General features: G+C 48.0%; 1 protein-coding gene across 3 annotated transcripts in view; it reads right to left on the reverse strand.

Annotated features, from left to right (window-relative positions):
• Nucleotides 1-21,995, reverse strand: part of VCAM1 (vascular cell adhesion molecule 1) — a 79,032-nt gene that overhangs the window by 50,517 nt on the left and 6,520 nt on the right. For 2 of the 3 annotated variants that reach the window (XM_069641572.1, XM_069641573.1), the window contains exon 3: nt 17,085-17,414. The exons of the other annotated variant lie outside the window; for it this stretch is intronic. In XM_069641572.1, the coding sequence (XP_069497673.1) occupies nt 17,085-17,414 (330 nt within the window). The remainder of the gene's footprint in view (nt 1-17,084; nt 17,415-21,995) is intronic. 3 annotated transcript variants of the gene reach the window in all.

Below are 21,995 nucleotides of genomic sequence, written 5' to 3' on the forward strand. Positions count from 1 at the left end.
CGCACCGCGAGACAACGTTCCCGCCAGTGTTGGCGAAGCGCCAGACCAGTCAGGTCTACCGAGAGCGCTACTCCTGATGAGGAGTCATCGGAACTGAGGCCCTGAAGAGCCTAATGACACCAGCTTCCAGGGCATAAGTCCAAAGCCATAGGAGGCCACATGGGAGCCCTGGAAGCTTGCAGCATGCCATCTTTGTGCACACCTTGCCCCCAGTGATGTAACTGGCAGGGCCCTGAACTGAACTGTGAGTAGTTCCCCTGTTGCACTCAGGCAAGTTTATGCCCACCTGTTTGTCTTGTAATAAAGACAGTTAAAGCCCACTGCAGCATCCTGTCATCCTTTAAGGCCACAACATAATTGGCGACGAGGATATCAAAATACCCACGGGCCCACCATGCAAGGCGCCACACCGCCCCCTGCGTTTCTCCCTTCGCCAGGGACCCCAGCAATTCCATGGATGCAGTGGGAGCCCCTTTTCTCCACGTATCTGGAGGCGGTGGGCAGCATGCAATATGCCCCCGTCAGGAAGAGGGCAATGCTACTAAATGCATTGGGGGTTGAAGGTCAGCGCATTTTTGCCAGCTTGAAAGCAATACCTGCGGCCGCCGACGACGATGTCTACAAGGAAGCGACTCGTCGCATTGTGAAGAGGTTCACGAATAAGGAGAACGTGGTACTGAACAGGCTGAGGTTCTACACCCGCAAACAGGAAGGGAGCGAACCCGTGGACGACTACGTCACCAGGATGAGGGAGCTGGCTTCTCTTTGCACCTTTGGCGAAAATGCAGAACAAGTTATCTGCGACATGCTCGTCGTTCACACTAACTCTAGGAACGTCCAGGACAAGTTCATCCAAAAAAAGGAGGTCACCCTTGACAAGGCCATCCAAATTGCCAGGGCGGAGGAAGAAACTTCCAGCAGACGCAAAGAGGCGGGAAGTCACCTGCCCGAACTTGCGGCGCTACAATGGAGAGGGCGCAGAGACAAGCAGTCCCGCGACAGCCCCAGAGACAAAGGCCACAGGCAAAAGGAGGTGCCGAAATGTTATAGATGCGCCAGCACCAAGCACATGGCGAATGATTGCGACTGCCCCGCCAGGAATAAGGAGTGCTCCAAGTGCGGACGCATTGGTCACGTGGCCCCGGCATGTACATGGAGGGAGAAAACCGTTTCCCGCGTCGATGGCGACTGCGCTTCAAGCGATGATGACGAACTACAGGACAGACCCATGGTCGTCATGGTCAGCGCCCCCCATGCCAGGAGGGAAAAGCCCCACTGCACCATTAAAGTGGATGGAATGGAAACACGTATCATGGCAGATTTGGGATCTGACCTCACTATCCTTACCATCAACACGTATAAGGAGATGATGGGACAAGCACAAGTAGAGATCAGAACGACCAGGCAAAAACCGACGGTGTTCGGAGGTGCAACTGTTGACCTACTAGGCTACATCAGAGCCCGGATCGACTTCAAAGGGAGGTCTACCACTACCAAAGTGTACTTCTCACCCAAAGGCCCAGCTGTGCACTCCGGAACAGGTACTCATGGTCTCCTCAGGAGCAGTGCAAAATTATAAGGAGATTTTCCCGAGCCTGTTTACCAAGAACCCAGTGAAAGTGAGAAACTTTGTCCACAAGATTCGCCTGAAACCCAACGCGGTCCCGGTGAAACACAAAGTCAGGGCAGTACCAGCCACGGCAAGACCCACTTTGGATGCCCACCTCCGGAAGATGGTCGAAGAAGGCACCATCGAGACCGTGGAGTCTTCAGAGTGGCTGAGTCCAGTGGTGTTGGTCAAAAAGAAATCCAGCAACGACCTCAGAATATGCATCTACCTGAGAAGCCTAAATCTAGAGGTAGTCACGGATAGCTTTCCTCTCCCCAGCATCAACGAGATTGTCCTCATGATGAAAGAGGCGGCAATCTTCTCGAAGCTGGACATGCGTGACGCCTATCACCAGATTCCCCTACACAAATCCTCCCGCCCTCTGACAGCGTTCATCACTCCTTTCAGCACCTTTCAATATACCCGCATGCCATTTGGGTTGTCGTCGGCAGCGTCCGCATTCCAGAGGATGATGAACTCTCTACTTAAAGGACTCACAAATGTTTCTTTCTTTCAAGACGATATTCTCATGTATGCAAAAGACAACGAGACCCATGACAAAGCTCTCAGGGCAGTCCTGAGAAAACTTCAAGAGGCGGGTGTTCATCTACGCCACGAAAAATGCGTCTTTGGAGTGAGCAAGGTAGAATACTTTGGGTACTGCATGAAGTGAAGGCGTCAGCCCCAAGAAGAACCTCATGGAAGCCATAACAGAAGCCCCGGCTCCGATGTCCAGAGAGGAACTACGCTAATTCCTGGGCCTAGCCGAGTACTATGCTAAATTCGTCCCGAGGTTCTCCGAGACAACGTCCCCCATGAGGGAGCTTCTGAAGAAGGGGGCAGCCTATTCCTGGGGCCCAGAGCAAAACGAATCGTTTCATGAAATCAAAAGGAGAATTCTACACACGCCATGCCTGAAACCGTTCAACCCTGAATGGGACACCTGCATTACTACAGACGCCAGCGCATACGGCCTGGGGGCCACCTTGACCCAGAAAAAGAGAGACACTGAAAACATTGTGGCGTTTGCATCAAAAGCGCTATCATCATCGGAGAAGAATTACTCCACCGTTGAGAAAGAAATGTTGGCATGTACCTGGGCCGTCGACTACTTCAGATCTTATGTTTGGGGCACGAGATTCAGGTTGGTCACCGACCACAAACCCCTCATTCACATGCTGAGCCCGGGCGGCACCAAGACCGCCACCCCGAGGCTGGCCAGGATAGCCGCAAAGCTTCAAGAATATACATACGAGATGGTGCACATTGCGGGTTGGAAAAACGCACAAGCGGACTGCATGTCCAGGCTCCTGAACCAAAATGCCCCTGGTACCACATTCTTGGAAGATGAGTGTGTCGTAGCCTCCATCAGTGACTTGAGGAACGGCGAGTACATGGACCTGAGTGAGCGCCACTGGCAGGAGGAATTCGAGCAGGATGACGGCCTACGGCGCGTAGGTGTCTGGGTTCGCGAAGGGTGGCTCGACGAGAAAGCGATCCCCGAAGGCCTTCGTCCTTACTGGAAGGTGAACGAGGAAATCACCACCATGAACTGTCTCATTCTCAGAGGCGATCAAGTCATCCCGCCCAGCGGAATACGCAAAGTGATACTGTGCAGAGCACACTCAGGCCATCTGGGGTGCAACATGACCAGACGCAGGCTAAGCGATGCCTACTGGTGGCCGGGCATGGGCCAGGACATACGACAAATGGTCGAAAGGTGCCATGCGTGCACCAACAGTGACAAGCGCCTAGCCGTGAGGCAAGCTCCCATGCTGCCCACCGAAGTCCCCAAGGGGGTGTGGCGCAAACTAGGTTTGGATTTCATTGGGCCTTTGGACAACATGCCCCCAGAACACAAATTCGGGATAGTCATGGTCGACTATTTCTCCAAATGGGTCGAAGTTGACTTCACCGCAGACATCACCACAAGCACAGTCATCGAAGCACTCACCGCTGTATTCCAGCGGGAAGGCCTACCAGAAGAACTCGTCATGGACAACGGAGTCCAGCTGGTCTCTCGAGAAATGGAGAAATTCCTCAAACTCAACAACATTCGACAGCTGGGAGCAAGTCTTTACCACCCACAGGCCAATGGCCTGGTTGAGCGGGCAAACCGCTTCATCAAAGGGGCGCTGCAACTAGTGCATGCCTCGGGCCTAGACCTGTACAATACAGTCAAGGAAGCTGTAGCAGCCCACCGCATCACCCCCAACGCCGTCACAGGTGTTTCGCCATTCCATCTGCTAAGGGGCAGAAGGGCAGCATCCACACTGGTACCACCGTGGCTCCACCAAGTGAGGGCCGACGAAGAAGTGGACATGGAAGACGTAGTTTTCCGCATGCAGCGTAACAAAGAAGCCATGAAGACTCAAGGGGACTTGCGTCGAGCCGCTCGCCACACAGTAGTTAACAAAGGCGACCTAGTAAAGATACGCCTTCCCCACAAAGACACTTCGACTGGCTCCAGATACAGCAGTCCCATAGAAGTCCTGGAGAAAGGGTCAAACCACATTTGCACCAGCGACGGAAGGAAATGGAATCTAGAAAGGGTGGCCATGTACCGCAGGAAAGGATCCATTGAACAGCCACACTGGGAAGCCGGAGAAGATCAAGACCACCAGGAGACATCTGAAAACTCTCACCTCTCAGAAAGAGATAACTCGGAGTCACACCACGGCAACGAGTTCTCTAGCCCCAACTCTTCAACCCCACTCAGGGAGTCACAGCGAAGAGCAAGACAAGGAGAACCCGAATCACCTGCACCCCTTCAAGAGCGTTCCTGCAGTCCTGCCCCATGTCCAGATCGGAGTAGACCACAGAGAGAGAGAAGGAGACCCAGCAAGTTTAAAGACTTTGTCATGGAATGACCATCCATCCTTTTTCCCAGTAAAGGAGGTGTGTGGGGACGTCACGTGATCGCGGGAGCGTGGTCTCGCAAGATCTGGACATAACGAGATCTCGTGAGCCCGCGCTTCGCGTGACAACGTTCCCGCCAGTGTTGGCGAAGTGCCAGACCAGTCAGGTCTGCCCAGAGCACTGCTCCTGATGAGGAGTCATCGGAACTGAGGCCCTGAAGAGCCTAATGACACCAGCTTCCAGGGCATAAGTCCAAAGCCATAGGAGGCCACATGGGAGCCCTGGAAGCTTGCAGCGTGCCATCTTTGTGCACGCCTTGCCCCCAGTGATGTAACTGGCGGGGCCCTGAACTGAACTGTGAGTAGTTCCCCTGTTGCACTCAGCCAAGTTTATGCCCACCTGTTTATCTTGTAATAAAGACAGTTAAAGCCCACTGCAGCATCCTGTCGTCCTTTAAGGCCACAACAGAAGCACACACACCACATGCCAGAAGGGTCTGTTATGCATTGCCTGGAGGGATATACTTTCTTACGGACTGGCCTGGCGGGGGACTGGGATAGGTCCTGGTGTGCCTCTGCCTACAGGCCTTTTTGGTCTCTAAAAACAAGCTCGGGCTCTGTGTTCTCTGTGAGCTGACTGTGAGTGTCTCATGGAAGCTTTGACTAGCAGCAGCCATAGACTGTTTCAATACTGCAGGGCCCACAGACTCACACTCAAGAGCTAAAGCTGCCAGGCTGAGTAGATACGGCTTGGGGTTTGCCAATATTGTATTTCTGGGGTTGAGTGTCGTGGCAAATTAAATGAGCACTAAGCCTATTGTGCATTACCTGCTCAAAAAGCGTTCATAGTAGAATCACTATTACAAACATATTTGACAAGTATTAAAATGTGGCCAATTTTATGCTCCAAAAACAAGTCTATTTGTTTTAATGTAAGTCAGCCATGTGGTGGTATTTATCCTCCTCTTTTATATGAGTGGTTTATTTACAGAATGAGGGTCAGTTACTCACTGACTGAATTGTCTGTATACTCAGCGAGAGAGTTTTTTTTACAGACAGCGATTTATTTACAAACTTAGCCACAGATTTTATTTAAAATGTGTATTTATTGTTTGTTTGTTAGGTGCTTATAAAGCAAGTACAATACTGTTCTGCAAACAAGACCGCCTGAGACCATGCTAATTGACGGAAAATACATGCTTACAGGATCTCATTATTTTGTGTGCACAAAACACCCATCACTCTTTAGACCTTGCCTCCTTATTAGAGAGTCCACCTCAATCTGCCATCTCACTAGAACCACTGATCATGACACCAGTTGCTATGCAACCAAGTTGGACCCTGCCTGGACACTTGATTGTTTTCTGTAGTGCTATTATTGCCCTGCCACGACCTAGAGAAGTCCTCCGAGCATCAGCATGTGAACTTGAACGTGAGATGAAACAAAAAAAGTACATTCATGCATATTTTAATTAATGACAATATGGGTGTACAAGATTTTGAATATTTATGCATGTTTATATGTTTGTGTGAGTGTGTGTGAGTCAGACTGGCTGTGTGTCTGTGCATGTGTTTGCATCCTGAACGTTATCTATAGTGACAATGCAGGCCTACTTTTTGTGTGCAAATTTACCCAAACAGTTATAATGGGATTCTAGCGCAGATTGTGGTGTCAACTTCATGAAAGTGATTTACAGTGGCCATACTGGCCCGGATTGAGGCCCTAGTTTCATACGTGGCTTACAGTGATCATAAAAAGTGATCTCAATGGATTTAAACTGGGAATGCTGCTATACATTCTGGAGGCAGCTTCATGAAGTAATTTATAGTGGCAATGCTGGTGTTGGGAGCAGTTGCATGAAAGTCACTTACAATGGCAATGCTGGCATATGTGGTCGTTACAGGCATTATGAGAATCTTGTGAAAGGCTCCTGTGTACCGTTAGTGACATGGGATCTACTGGATATTTTCATCTGTTAACCTATAGAACCATTTGTAATTTTGATGACCTTTACCCAATTTTTGCAAACATTGTGCTGTAAAATGCACAATTTAAACACATTATTCTAAATATGTTGTTAGGAATGAAACCCCACTACATTTCTAAGGGCTCCCATACTATGCCTGGTCACTCTTGTAATTCGCAGTAGATGTTAATGACCCTCTACTATAAATATTAATTTCCACCTCTGACCTTGAATCATTTAAAATGCTAGTGCCACGTCAAGAGCCTGGCACTTCCCCTGGCACCAAAAGCTGCATCTCCTAATGTAATTGACTATGCACAGCGATGGCTGGTACACGTTTGGACACGTTCCTGCGATAGGTGAAAGATGTAGGATGGTTTAAAGAAAGTACTTCTATCTTTCCTCTAGTGCAGTGCTCTGCTGGGGACTAAAGGAAGACAGAGACTGCCCCACTACAGGGGTGCGGGCGGATGGCTTTAGACCAGGGTTCTGACCTCAGGGTTGCACAAGTGAATGCAGTTATACGATTTGATTTAAGGAAAGATTTAAGAACATCTTGAAAGTAGAGAGTTAAAAGGGCCGCTGTTCTTATTTTTTCAAAAAAAGGATAATTTCTTGTAAACATGAAAAGGTTTTTGTGGATTTGACAAAACAGTAAATCAAATGAGAGCTGTGCGTGCTCCCTATTTATTTTATTTGCATTTTTAAAGCACTCACACAGCCTGGGGGCATCGAGGCGCTGTTACAGGAAAATGTCTTAGTTGCATATTTATAACGCGCATAACACGCAGATGTTTCTAAGCCCGGACACAGGGATCGAACCTGTGTTGCTCTGCTTGAGCTATTCTCCCGGGACACCTATATCGCTTTCAATACGCATTAACATACATTTCATACTAAGATGCTCAAAAGTTATCAGACAACTTTGTGTTAGGAGTAGGGCATCCCTCGATCCAAGTCTTTGCCTGGAGTTCCCGACTTGATTTCTCTGCGCTTAAAATCGATGCAAATAGTATCTGGGACAATACTGATCTCCTCCAGTAGATGTCACTACTAACCATGTTTAAAATCACATCAATTTCACAATGGGAGTACATTTTTTAAACTGTCAAAAGAAAACACAATATAAACAATCCATTGTTTGATTTCATCACCATATTATATTGAATTCGTGACATTAGAATGCTTTATTAAAATGAATTAATGCATAAGAATCATGGGCTTCCTTAAAAAATACTGAGTGATTACCTGCTTTGATTCATTTTTACTCCGTTTTTTTTGGCATATCTTAATTTTAGCCTGCTTTTTGACCGATGCTTAAATGTATTTAACACACCTTTTAAAACAAATCTCACTGCCTTTCATACAGTGGCGTCTTGTGAATTTCTAAAGTGGAGGGGTGTACATATTCCCCAAAATATGCCCTAGCGACTGAGCCTGAACTTATAAAAGGTTCCCCAACAAATTGTTTTCAAATAAAGATTAACATGGTGGATTTTAGGGTGGTGCTGATGACCATCCTACAAGATGGCTGCTTAGTGTTGAAGCTCCGCATTTCGGTCCAACAATTCTGCTAGTGGCAGTAGTAATCGGCATCCATACAAGCCGAGAAACTGAGAGTGATTGTCCCTGGCGAAGAGGAGCGTCTGGTGTGAGTTGGGACGGCGGCGGCTGTGCTAGGGCATCCACCATAACGTCCCGGTACCAACCAGCTGGGGGGTCCAGTGTGGCCGTACCATCCCCGCCGCAGCCGCATTGTGCACGTACGGTGAAGAAGCATCACCTCCTTCCACGCCATCCTCCTTAGGGTGGCGCGGGCATCGGCAGCCTGTCAGATCCTTCCTGCCAGAGTGAGGACCCGTTGCGCACAGCAATGGCTCTGCTGCCAACAGCTGCTTCGGTCTGCGCGTGAGGTGGTGCGCACATCTATACCGCGGCCAGGAGAAAGGAGTGGGGCCCTCACGCAGATTCTCACTGTGATTGGCTTAATCCCTGACAAACCAACGGGGGCATTTGTGGCCCTGAAAGCAGGGGTGTGTGGACATACTTGGTCCAAACTCAAAACTCTCTCCCCCTCACCCTTTCATGTATCGATGTGTGAGGCGCATGCAGCGTTGCCTGCCTCCCTGGACGCACAATGCCCTACCAGGGAATCTGCGCCAACTGACATTGTGCTGGAGGAGGGGTTTGGAACCTAAAGCGATCCTGGGATTAGCCCCCTTTCCTCAGATGATACTGGTGTCCCCCCGGAATGGGCGACTGGCCTAAGTGAAGGGTCCCGTGGGCCTGATATTCCATATATCGGTGACCAACCCACCCCACGGTGGTGCCAGGGGTGTGACCCTGGGCCTACATATCAACCAAGCAGGCCTAAATATAACGCTTGGGTGGTGCTGGGGGTGTGGATGGGGACTGGCCTCCACCGTCCATCTGCCTGGATACTCCCCCCAACCCCTCTGGGGGACCCACATACCCATCTGCTATGACCAGAGGTGGCAGAGGCGCGGAAAAAAACAGGGGCCATGGCCAAATACACCAAGATGGCCCCCCAGGGGCGCCCGGGCTGTCATGTATACCCCAGTTTTGGCGCCATCCGCATATCTCACACACATGATGGAAGCCTTGGCCAAATACTTCACTGCGGTTCATGAAAAACTAGATGACATCACGGCCAATGTTGCATCTATGCACTCACAACTGGTGAAGGAAGTGGTGTGCATAACTGAGGCTGAGGTGAGGCCACGGGCAACAGAGGATACGTACGGTACAGGGGCTCCAGGCTATAGTGGCCACCCTTGTAAAGGACATGAAACAGGTAAAAAGCAAATGTGATGACCTGGAGTCATGCTCACAGAGAAACAACATCTGCATCATAGGGGTCCTGGAGGATGCACTGTCTGGGGGTATGGAGCAGGCAGTGGAGAGGCTCCTCAAAGAGCTACTAGGAGACCCAAAGCTATACCCCTTCTTTGCAGTGGAAAGGGCCCATCGCGCCTTCAGCCCCAATCTAAAGCCTAGAGACTTTCCTCAGACCTCATCGAAAAAATCCTCAGCTATCGAAACAGGGATCATCTCCTGCACCTGCCCAAGGCAAGAAAGAACTGCGTCTGGGATCCCAAACCATCTGGATCTTTCCAGATTTCTCACTCCCAGTACCACAGGACCATTGCCAATTTATAGAGGTCAAGAAAATGCTGCGTGACCGCAACATACAATACGCAATGCTGTTCCCGGCACACCTAAGATTCCAATTCCGGGGCAAACTTAATTTTTTTACAGTTCCAAGTGAAGCAGTTAAATGTATCGAAGCCCAGATCCCGATTCCTGATCATGTGGAGGTCAAAGCTATTGATCAACCGCCAGGTTGACTACCCTTGCCCTAGCTATCTGCCAGATGTCTCCATCTTCTATATGAGTGCATAGCACCTGATCTCCAATTTACTGTTGCCACTCTTATATATCCATATGTGATTCAATGTTTTATTTTGGATTCATGGGCCGATGCAGCTGCTTAGTTGATGTTGGTCTACTTAGGTTATTTATTGCCTACCTGGGTTGGGCTGTGGTTGGGGAGTAGTGGTGTTGCGGTGGTGTACACTGCAGGTTGGGGATGGGTAGTCAGGGAGAGTGGGGTGGGGTTGGGGTGGATAACGTAAACAGGCCCCACCAAATGTTCAAGCATCTGTTGCGCATGTTATACGAGAGGGGTTGAAAACCTAGAAAATGATTTGGCAATAGAGTACAAAGATGCTGTTGGCTCGTGCTATGTAGTCGGAATAGACATTGAGGTGACTATGGAGCACCTATTTATACCAAACAACTACCACAATGGGGTTAAAGGTGATGTGCTGGAATATTAGGCCGCTGGGGAACTTCACCAAATCACCGAAGGTGATGGCTTATGTGAACAGACATAAAGCAAATGTTCTCCTTTTACAGGAGACGCATGTTAAAGAGGGGGTGTGCCAGGTATAGCCCCATCTTGGGGAGGATATAGGCATTTTACCTCTTACTCAACGCAATCTAGGGGTGTCACAACACTTATACATAAATCCTTGAAATGTGTTCTTAAAAATATGTATGTGGAACCCGGGTGGAGATTCATTATATCCTGGATGGGGTTGAACTACTTCTAGCGAATACATACAGCCCAAATATCGATTCGCTGGAATTTTATGATGCTGTGGCAGGGATATTGGCTGGTTATGTGGGGATCCCCAGTCTATGGGGGGGGGGGGTGCATGAACCTGATGCTAGATCGTACTATGGACAGAACGAGCATGGTACCCAGACCCCAATCGAGGGTGTCCCATTCTCCGAGATATAACGCATCTTGGCGGATTCTCAGGATTCACAATAAATGATACTAAATCAGAGATTTTTCCAGTGACCAGTGGTACTAAGAAACTGTGTGGCAGTTATCCCCTCCAGTGGTCCCGGAACAAGATTAGAAATCTGGGTGTGGCGGTCTCTGGGGAAAGGCCCACCCTGCTTAGGGACAACTACCTAGCAGTGGAAGAGCATGTGATGGGCAGGTGGGAAGCTCTCCCAATCACAATGGTGGGTAAACTATCCCTGATAAAGATGGTGCTCCTGCCCAAACTTGTATATATATTTGCTAATGTCCTGTTCTGGCCCAGTAAGCCATTCTCTAGAATTCATGGGTCCTTTGCGCATTTCTTGTGGTATTCCGGGACAGTTCGGAAAAAGTGGATAGGCATGACTTCTCCATATGACACGGGGGATTTTATGGCCCCGCACCTTGAGTTATACTGGGGGGCGGCACTGGCGCAGTTCGCAACCAACTGGTATGGAGGGGCTTTGCCTCAGCCCCATGCTAAACATGAAAAACATGCGGCAGATGAATCAGACCTCAGAATGTTGGTTCTAGACCAAAAGTACAACGATGGTTGCCTGTTTGTTTCACAGCGCTAGCCTGGCGCTCCATCTTTACTGGGACCGGGGCAGTGCGTCCACACTACAAATGGCTTCCATTGTGGAGGTTCCCTGGTCTTGGAGCTACATGGGATGCGACTGTCGTTACGCAGTGAGGTCGCCTGTGCTACAAAGCAATTGCAGATCTGTTCCCGGAAGGGACATTTATCACCCCGCTAACATGGCGGCGTGAGCAAACCGGCACTGCGGTGGAGCTCATACAATATTACAGAACTCGAGCAGCTGTGAAGGCGCAGTGGCCAGACTATCCCGGGAGAAATCTCGGAAACTGAGGAATTGGTGTATCTAGCGAACTCTGGCAGTTGTAGGCGGCTCGTCTCAAACCTATACAAAATGTTACTGACTGAATTGCTGCCCTCGGCTTCACAGGCAAGGAGTGACTGGTCTGATGGGGATTGAACTTTCAGATGCTCAATGGAAACAGATGTGTGTGCATACCAAAAATGTGTCCCTGAACTTTGTGTATTAAACAGATTGTACTACACCCCCATGAAACTCAGCAGAATGTACCGAACTGTGGAGTACGGCTGTCCTATATGCCTCTCTACCCAGGCTGACCACATGCATATGTTTTGGAGCTGCACATATCTGGAAATCTTTTGGGACTGTTGTCAGGACACTATCGGAGGTGGTGGATATTCACATTTAACGCTCCCCATCAGGAGCGCTGTTTGGCATATGGGCAAACCTCCCGAATAAGAGACTCTGATCTTTTGTGAACATGGGATGCATGATCGCCAAAAGGTGTATACTACAAAAGTGGAAAGATAGTAACCCCCCAGTGCTCAAACCTGGTTAATTGCACTCACCTGGGCCCAAAACTGTGAGGAGGTGTATTCTGCATTACTGCCTCTCGCTTCCCGACCTAAGGACGTGTGGTCCGAGTTTAAATCCTACCTGGCAAGTCGGGCCCCCCGATTAGTCACTGTTGTACAGATTGTGGGTGAGATAGCTAAGTTGAGAACATGTCGTGCGCTTATTATTTGAGTGATGGTCTGTATCTCCACAGTGAATCAACTGTCTGTATAAACCTACCTTGTCAGATGCCAGTTGTAATCTGTTGTACTCTACCTTACACTGCCAAATAAATAAAGTTTCAACAAAAGAAATGGAGGATTTCAAGGCACACTTTTTGGAAAAATTGTGAAAAAAGCTGAACAGTTTGCAATTGGTTTTGTAGGATAACTCATGAAAAAATCCAATAGATGCAAATCACGAACAGTGCATAGGAGCATTTCTCCAACACATTTTCATGATGCTTTTGCCCAAAATATATGCTAGTATAAACACATTTTCATGCTGGCTGTTCCCATAAATGTCCATGCTGGCTGCACCAATATATGCCAGTATTCCATATAAGACCAAAGTCATGTTTTCTTTGCGCATCATGCCAGTAATGATATAATAAGAAAACATGCCCAATATTTGGTAGTATCCGCACGTAAGAACATAACTCCAGTTGGCATTACCATTAAAAATGCATGCCACAGTATGAATCTCACAAGAGGGAAAGAAAACTCAAAAGGCATCAAGGGGACAAATGAGCAGAACAATAAACACAAAATGGGGAGTCCCCTAAATGTACCATTTCAATTTGTAATTCTAAAAAGGCCAGCCTATGATTAGGCTTGGCCATTACTTTTGGTAATGAACACATCTATGGCAAGACACACAAATAAATATGAAACAAGGCAAATTGTATTTTATATGTAAGCCAAAAATCCTATCACTTAAAAACAAATGCATACAGTCTTGATATATTTCAAATGTGTACAAATTCATCAAATACTGTTAGTACATATGTATAACCACCATTGAATGACCATTCCAAATCAGGAAGTTATTTTTGCATGATGGTTCATTTAGGGGACTCCCCATTTTCTGTTTATTGTCACAGTATGAAAACATGCACTAAAATGCAGGTCTAGCTACATAACACTTATCATGCTTGCTTTATCAAATATGCCTAATACAGAATGTCCTGCTACAGTAAGAAATGGCTAGATTTGCTGCATGAAAATGCCAGCCCAGCTATGTAATAACAGTTACCATGCTTTCTTTATCAAAGATACCCAATACAAAATTTCATGCCACAGCTGCATGAAAATGCCAGCCCAGCTATGTAATAACAGTTACCATGCTTTCTTTATCAAAGATACCCAATACAAAATTTCATGCCACAGTAAGTAAGAGAGTGCTAAACTGGCTGCACAAAATGTCAGTTCAGCCACATAAAAATAATGATGCTTGCTTAATCAAGATGCCCAATACAAAATGTCATGCCACAATAAGAAATGGCTAGACTGGCTGCATTAAAATTCTAGTCTAGCTACATAATAAGATGTCATGCTTGCTTTATCATTAATGCCCAGTAAAAAATGCTGTGCTGTTCCTTGGTGCGCCTGCGCCTCACACTCATTATGAATGTGATTATGTGTGCATGAGAGCTGCTGGGTGTACTCGGGGGCAGATAATGTATGTGAGGTGCTGGGGTACCAGGGAACAGCCCTGACTTTTTTTAATGGGTATAGATGCCCAGTAAAAGAGCTATGCCTGACCCCTTGGTCTCCCTGTGCCTCACACACGCATTGTCAATTGTGTGTGTGAAAGGCACGCCTTCCTCCTGCCCCCCCCCCGTGCCTCACATGCACACATAATCAATTATGTGTGCATGCGAGGCACTGAGGGGCCCAGGTGTCAGGCATGCCATTGCATGGGAAGCACTGGGAATCCCAGGGGAGTGGCATGGCATTCCCAGTAAAAAAAAAAAAAACATGCCTACCCCCTAAGCCCCCAGTGCCTCACAAGCACACAAACAAAGTGATTATGTGTTTATTCGAGGCACTGCGGGGCCAGGGGTCAGGCATGGCATTTATTTTACAAGGCATCTATCATCGATGGCCAGTAAAAAAAAAATACCTTGCCTGCCTCCAGTGCCCCCCAGCGATTTACATGCACACAATCAATGTGATTAAGTGCCTTTGTGTGGCACAGGAGTGTATAGGGGTCAGGTATGGTATTTTTCTATGTGGCAGCTATCATAGATGCCCAGTAAAAAGGTGACATGCCTACTGAGCTCCTCACGCATGCACACAATCAGTATGATTCTGTCTGCATGCAAGGTGCTGGGGAGCCCAGGGTACAGCATGGTATTTTTTTACTAGGCATTTATCATAGATGCCCAGTAAAAAAAATACCACCTCTGTCCCCTAGTGTCTCAGAAGGGGAGCTGATTTTGGTTGGTGGGGAGTGGGGTTGTGCAACAAAGGCAGTTTGAAAATGCTGTTGTTTTAGTTCTATTTGTATTTTATCTTGATTTATAGACTGTTTTACGCCAAAGAGCTTAACAATAATATAGTAAACAGTACAAATCAAGTAATAAAATGACAGAAAAAACTAAATTGACGAGGAAAGCAAATGAGCCCTAAGGCAGAACGGAAAAGAGTATAAGAAGAACAAGAGTGGAGGGAGAGAGGGAGAGAGGAAGAATATTCCAGTGAAAAAGAGGGAAGAGAGACGGACAAAGGACAAAGGACACTGGGATTGTGAACGGAGAGATTTAGGAGGGGAATAGAAGGAAAGCAGGGGAGACATATAAGGGTGGGCAAAATTATGGAGAGGCTCAAAAACAAGACATAAGAAATTAATCTTAAAACGAAAATGATAAGGTAGCTATTGAAGTGTGGGCAGGGCTGGAGAGATTGAATCCCATGGAGAGAGAGAAAAAAGGAGCCAAGCAGAAGAATTATAGATGGACTTTGGAGGGCGTATGCGAGAGATGGGAAGACCAAAGAGAAGGCAGCAACAATAGAAGAGATGAGAAAAGATAAGGAAAATTAGCAGCCTGGTGGCATGAAAGGTGAGAAAAGGCCGGGCTTTGCAGATATTACACAGATGAGTCCTGCATAAGCGAGAAGAGATGAGATATGAATCGAAAAAGAAAGAGAAGGATCAAGACAGATGCCCAGATGGCGGGCAGAAGGAGAAATAGGATGTGAGGAAGGAGGAAAGGAGATTGTGGGAGGGGGCAATGGGGGGGAATAGTTAAGGGTGGAAAGAAAAGAACCTTGGTCTTAGAGGGGTTGAGAATGAGATAATGGTCAGACATCCAAGAATCAAGAACAGAATGGGCCTTACACAACCCTCACACTCCCCATTTGCCAAAGTCTGCTGCCCGGCCCAGCCCAAACACATACACACACACACATCCATACACGGATTTAAATTAGCATTAACTTACCTTCTGCCCCATTCTGAAGTTTCCTCCCAGCGCTCCAGCTCCTGTGTAGCTCAAACAAGAATCAGAAGGCAAGTGCTTCCTGGTTACTGCATATGTGCTCAAGAGCCAGGGTGCTGATGAAGAAGCGCCCCTCTCGGTTTGTATGTGTGAGGAGGTGCAGGAGCACCCCCTCACATATACAAACATGCCGTTCCCCCACCAGCATTCCCAACAGGCTATCCAAGGCTGGGGAAGCAAAACGTCCTGGCCTTGCATGGCTCATTGAGCATGTGCGGCTGGGGAACAGAACTGTCAAAGGGAAACAGTGTTTCCCTTTGACATTTCAAGCCAGCCCAGGAGCGCTCCCTCAGCTGCAAAAGGCAGCTGAGGAAGCGCTCAATGTTTACACTGTGCTGGGTCTTTGGCTCCTCCATAATGGGTGGCTACTGGTGGGTCGGCGCCCCCTCTCCCATTATGGGGGAGCTGCCACTGCTGTCATGCCAGGTACAAACACATACCCGTATCTCTCAGGCCACTTCTTTAGTAACGTAGACCACACGTCTTTTAAAGGTTACTTAGCTACTTGTGATTCTTAGGCCATGCCAGACACCTCTTAGGGCCCACACCCAAATATTTTTACGACTACTTTTGGCCCCCCCTTGATGTACTATGACACTCAGATACTGGGTACTGAGTGTGGTAAATTGGTTATGGAAGTGGCCCCTGTAGGCAGACATGGTGCAGTTGATTGGACTTTACTCAAAGGAACGAGGGGAGAGTGTTGAGTGGTACAATGATTAGTTGTAGGCTTCTTCCATAAGTGACTTTTCAGAGAGTGGTGGAAGGAATCAATTGGTGATGCCAGGGTTTGGCGAATAGGATGAGCATTACGGATGCCATAGGAGTGTTTCAGGGGCGATTAGCCTTCCCACGCATTAGACTAGAACATCGTGAACCTATGAATGCTGGATGCAGAGACCCAGGGGAGCAGTGCGAGGTTCGGGACCAACCTCAGAAACAGGTTGCACAAAATGCAAGGCAGAAGAAATTAAAATCAGTAACTGAATTCAAAAGTGCTTAGGCTATATTTAGGGAAGCTGCAGTCGTTTGGAGAAGAGTAAAGCTGGAGACTATGGGAAAAGGGGAACACTAGGCGAGTCTAGCCATCTCATTCTAAGAACCGCATGGAAAGACCTGAGCACTCAGATCGCTACAGACATGACTGGCAGCCCCCCAATTATGAAGTACCTATGTGATGAGTTTAGGAGTAAGACATTATTTCACACCTCAGTCGTTCAGCCTGAGCTAGGAGAAGGCAATGCGCCTGACGGGATTTCGGAACACATGGGCCTCTTGACATGTCGCATCCGGAAGTCCGAATGAAGCGGATGCACGTCGGTAAAGTGACTGAAATATGCACCTGTGGGTTTTGGACCCTCATTACAGTTTCAATAAACACTTAAAAGGCTACTTACAGCTGACAGTGAGTGTCGTTTTGCTTTGTCTCTTCTTGGGTTCCATTGTAATGCCCAAGTCTCCCAAGGACATTTCCGACATACACGTCACCTCTGCGCCGTCATCTTCCACAGACGGGGTGAAGGCTTGCCTGAGAACCAAAGTCGTCGTTTTGCCTTCCTGGGACCGCTCTTCGTCTTCGTAATTCTTCTCCTCCACGTGTTGGCCGCCCCTGGTGAGTTTCAAGGTGCAGTGGTGAGATGGGAACACCTCTGGAACTTCACAGGTGAGGTACCCAGGTGTCCCGGCCACGAGAGCGGTGCTCGAAATGACTGGGTCCTTCGAGAAAGCTACAAAAAACAGGGCCCGGGGAAAGCACAAGAGAGTCTTACAGGACATTCTTTTCAGAGAGTTTGCTCTACATTATTATTAAATACGAATTGTCCACCCATAGCGGGCAAGGCCCACCCCGAATCTGTAAATGCCGACTCAACAGCGCTGTGTGGGAATTTACAGATGTTAATGTCACTGCGGTGGGTCCATTAGCTTCAGGCCCTACTTACTTGTGAGACAATCCTGGCCCCACCTCGCAGGATGCATTGATGAGACACCCTGTGAAGCTGGTTGGCGAATGTATGCACGCCATACATCAATCACACAGATGTTTAATGTAGCACTAGAGGTGCCACCCATCGGGATGTAGGCTGGGCTGAGCGGATTTTCAGAGCTTTGTCCGGTTTACACACAATGTATCCTGGGATGGCAGAAGCCAGGGAAGCCCTGCCTGTGGACCACAGCTTATTGCCAGCCTTCCCCCACCCCCCATGCAGCACACAAAACATTGGGTGAGTGTTGGCAATAGAAAGGCCATGGGTTTTTATTGCACATCATTATGTTATCATAAACAAACAATCATAATGACCATAAAACATAATGTGTACTTTTGGGCACGAGGTCCTGAGGTAGCGCCCGCTGGCCCGTACCGCCTTCCTTGTCCCACGACAGAATGGGCCCCGTACGGTGCCCTGTTTTTCTTCTCCTTCTTCTTTGTCCTTTTCGTGGGTGGAAGGGTTTTGGGAAAAGAAAAGTACTCTGTGTGCGCAAGGTACTTGTTGTTTGGGTCCCGTGCTGGGTCCCAAACTGAAATGTGCTTTCTTGCTGCAAGAGCAGCCCCTTATATTGGGCCCAGGGGCTGACCCTGGGCTTTGTTCTGCCTGAGTGGGGGCTGTGGTGTCCAGCCCCCAGCCGGCTGGCGCAGACGGCATGCTGCACCAAGAGGTGCTTCTTTTGTTGTAGGCAGTCTGCTACCTTCCTGCACTGCCCTAGGTGTTTAGCACCTACTTAGTGTGGAGGGCAAGGTGTTGCTCCCACCTTGCCCTTCCTCCTGCCTGGCTCCAGGGCACCTTGTGGAAACAAAGCGTGAATAGAGAGGGGGGTTGTGTACAGCAAACGTGACATCCCCCTCCTCTCCCTGTCTTGACAACCCTGGGGCACAGGTTCCTGCCCGCGCCCTGTACTGCGGGGTCCCCTGCGCGGCACTGGCTAATGTTAGGGCTGTTCATTCTGATGGCCCAAATGCATTTTGACACGAAGTCCAAATAACTGTGAAAGAAAAGGTCAACTGCTTATTTAAAGAAGTGTACAGGATGCACCTCTCACGCCTATTCGGCATGGAGCGAGGGCCTATACCTCTCTGCTTCACATCCACCCTATAGTGGAAGGAGGACGTGGTGTGGGAGAAGCGGACTAGTGGTCTGTGTCGGCTTTTTAGCCAATGCCAATCTGCATTTGCTTGGCACTGCACACATTTGGGAAACACTGAACTGCAAGTCCCAGAATGACAACTGCAGTTGGATGAACAGCCAGGGCTGGATAGGAGGCGTCAGACATGTTGTGGGGCACCTTCTTTATATTTAAAGTTTTTGTGGAATGCAGCCCCCTCTCAGATCTATCTAGCTAGCACATTTCTAGTGAGAGTTGCAGCAATAGTAGCCTTCAGGCCCATACCAACCTTCTTTCTGCTCAGCCTTCAGGCCCATATCAACCTTCTATCTGCTCAGCCTTCAGGCCCATACCAACCTTCTATCTGCTCAGCCTTCAAGGCCCATACCAACCTTCTATCTGCTTAGCCTTCAAGGCCCATACCAACCTTCTATCTGCTCAGCCTTCAGGCCCATACCAACCTTCTATCTGCTCAGCCTTCAGGCCCATACCAACCTTCTATCTGCTCAGCCTTCAAGGCCCATACCAACCTTCTATCTGCTCAGCCTCCAAGGCCCATACCAACCTTCTATCTGCTCAGCCTTCAAGGCCCATACCAACCTTCTATCTGCTCAGCCTCCAAGGCCCATACCAACCTTCTATCTGCTCAGCCTTCAAGGCCCATACCAACCTTCTATCTGCTCAGCCTTCAAGGCCCATACCAACCTTCTATCTGCTCAGCCTTCAGGCCTATACCAACCTTCTATATGCTCAGCCTCCAAGGCCCATGCCAGCCTTCTATCTGCTCAGCCTTCAGGCCTATACCAACCTTCTATCTGCTCAGCCTCCAAGGCCCATGCCAGCCTTCTATCTGCTCAGCCTTCAGGCCTATACCAACCTTCTATCTGCTCAGCCTCCAAGGCCCATGCCAGCCTTCTATCTGCTCAGCCTCCAAGGCCCATACCAACCTTCTATCTGCTCGGCCTTCAAGGCCCATACCAACCTTCTATCTGCTCAGCCTTCAAGGCCCATACCAACCTTCTATCTGCTCAGCCTTCAGGCCTATACCAACCTTCTATCTGCTCAGCCTCCAAGGCCCATGCCAGCCTTCTATCTGCTCAGCCTTCAGGCCTATACCAACCTTCTATCTGCTCAGCCTCCAAGGCCCATGCCAGCCTTCTATCTGCTCAGCCTTCAGGCCTATACCAACCTTCTATCTGCTCAGCCTCCAAGGCCCATGCCAACCTTCTATCTGCTCAGCCTCCAAGGCCCATACCAACCTTCTATCTGCTCAGCCTTCAAGGCCCATACCAACCTTCTATCTGCTCAGCCTTCAAGGCCCATACCAACCTTCTATCTGCTCAGCCTTCAGGCCTATACCAACCTTCTATCTGCTCAGCCTCCAAGGCCCATGCCAGCCTTCTATCTGCTCAGCCTTCAGGCCTATACCAACCTTCTATTTGCTCAGCCTCCAAGGCCCATGCCAGCCTTCTATCTGCTATTTGTAGATCTGCCGTTTCATTAGTAAAAATTAAACTTCATTATTCAGATCCGCACAGATTTTTCGGCATGAAATTGAACATTTTAAGACATAAAAGAGCAACGTTTATTTTTCAAATGTGTTTTTGTTGCAGTATATTTATATCACATTTTGTGTTAATGGGAGAGTGCTAGAGTAGTAGATTGCAAAAGAGGTAGTGTGCGTGAGGCTGCAAAAGAGCCAGATTGTCATTATTTGATTTGCATCTTTTATATGGAGTTTCTGCTTTCAACTTAGAGTCCCAGATGTTGACTGAACATTCTTTGTTTTGCGTTACTTCTATGGTTTATTTTATCAGCCTATTTTATATTAATAACTTTATTGATGGTTATCATTTGTAATGGTGCAAATATTTCCCTTCCATGTTCTCCAATCCCCCAAGCACTGACACGATCCCCAATAATAACTCTCACGCTCATCAATTCTCCATCATAACTTACATTCCCAAACGTTTTTAGAGAATTTTGCCAGAATTGGATGATTAAGGTTAGGCGCCCTGACAAGAAAGGATAGGCTAAGATCGGGGCTGCAAATGGAAGCACGTTTGTAGACACCCTGCGAGGTGGCTACGTTAATGGGATTTTTAAGAACTAGTTTGCTTCCATAAATTGCACACACATCAGAAATTGTGTGCTCATTGAGCAATATTTAATCAAAAACAACACAGCCGGCACGTGTTTCGAGCAACAATGCTCTTCTTCCAAGGCTTTGAAGGCTTGAGTAAAAATTGTTTACGATTGAAAATTGTAGTTACGAACTGTAATTATATAAGGTGATTTCACCGGCTCCACTATAGAGTTGCAATTGCAAATGAGCACAGCGTTTCCGCACGTTGTAAGAGAAACAGGAGCCTGTTTCTCTTACGACGTGCGGAAACGCCGTGGCCCACCCTTGCCTCTCTGGCCCACCGCTCTCTGTTTTCTGGCGCACTGCTCCCCAACTGGCTCCCCACTCCGCGTCTGGCCCACTGATCCTCTTATATGGTGACTCGTTTTTAAACATGAAGATTGGCCCTTTTTGTTATAAAATGGTATTTTTGCAAAAATGCTGTCTGTGTGTTTTTTCAAAAACGTCTGATTTTGCGGTATTTAAAATTATTGCAAAATCACCAAAAGCTGGCGGGTGGGGGGTTCTGATTATGGTGTAAGGGAGCAAGATATCCATAATATTGCTGTATGATATGCTTAACAGGTGTAACAACAAAGGTAAAATTCAGAGATTTAATAACAGGCCAGTATCTGTGAAAGGCCAGAAGAACTGGGAGAAGTCAATTGCAAGCCAATAAACCCAGCTCAGCCTCTTCTCTCCTCTGATAAAAACCAACACAATTCTGGGGGAAAATATTTTCTGGCTGTATTTTATGACTGGCCTCTGCGTCCAAAGGCAGTGATTGGGAAGAACCATCTTAATGCTGGGTGTGCCCAGACAAGGCCTTAAAATTTCGTGCTCATATAACATTAATTTGGTTGGGCAATAATGGCAAAGCGTCTTAAAAATTGCCAAATGGATAAAGAAGCACTCTCGCCTTTTCTCCCCGGAAGATTCTTTGGGAATGTTGGCTTGGTGGGTTAATGTGTCCGCTGCAGTGATTTATGCGCACCCTGCCGCTAGAGCTCTGCAACAGGTTTTTAACTCACTGAGCTATTCAAGGATTCACTTAATACAATTCTTATCGGAATGTTTTACAGAT

Source organism: Ambystoma mexicanum, chromosome 1q, assembly GCF_040938575.1.
Source record: "Ambystoma mexicanum isolate Mex_15411 chromosome 1q, UKY_AmexF1_1, whole genome shotgun sequence".
NCBI lineage: Eukaryota > Metazoa > Chordata > Amphibia > Caudata > Ambystomatidae > Ambystoma > Ambystoma mexicanum.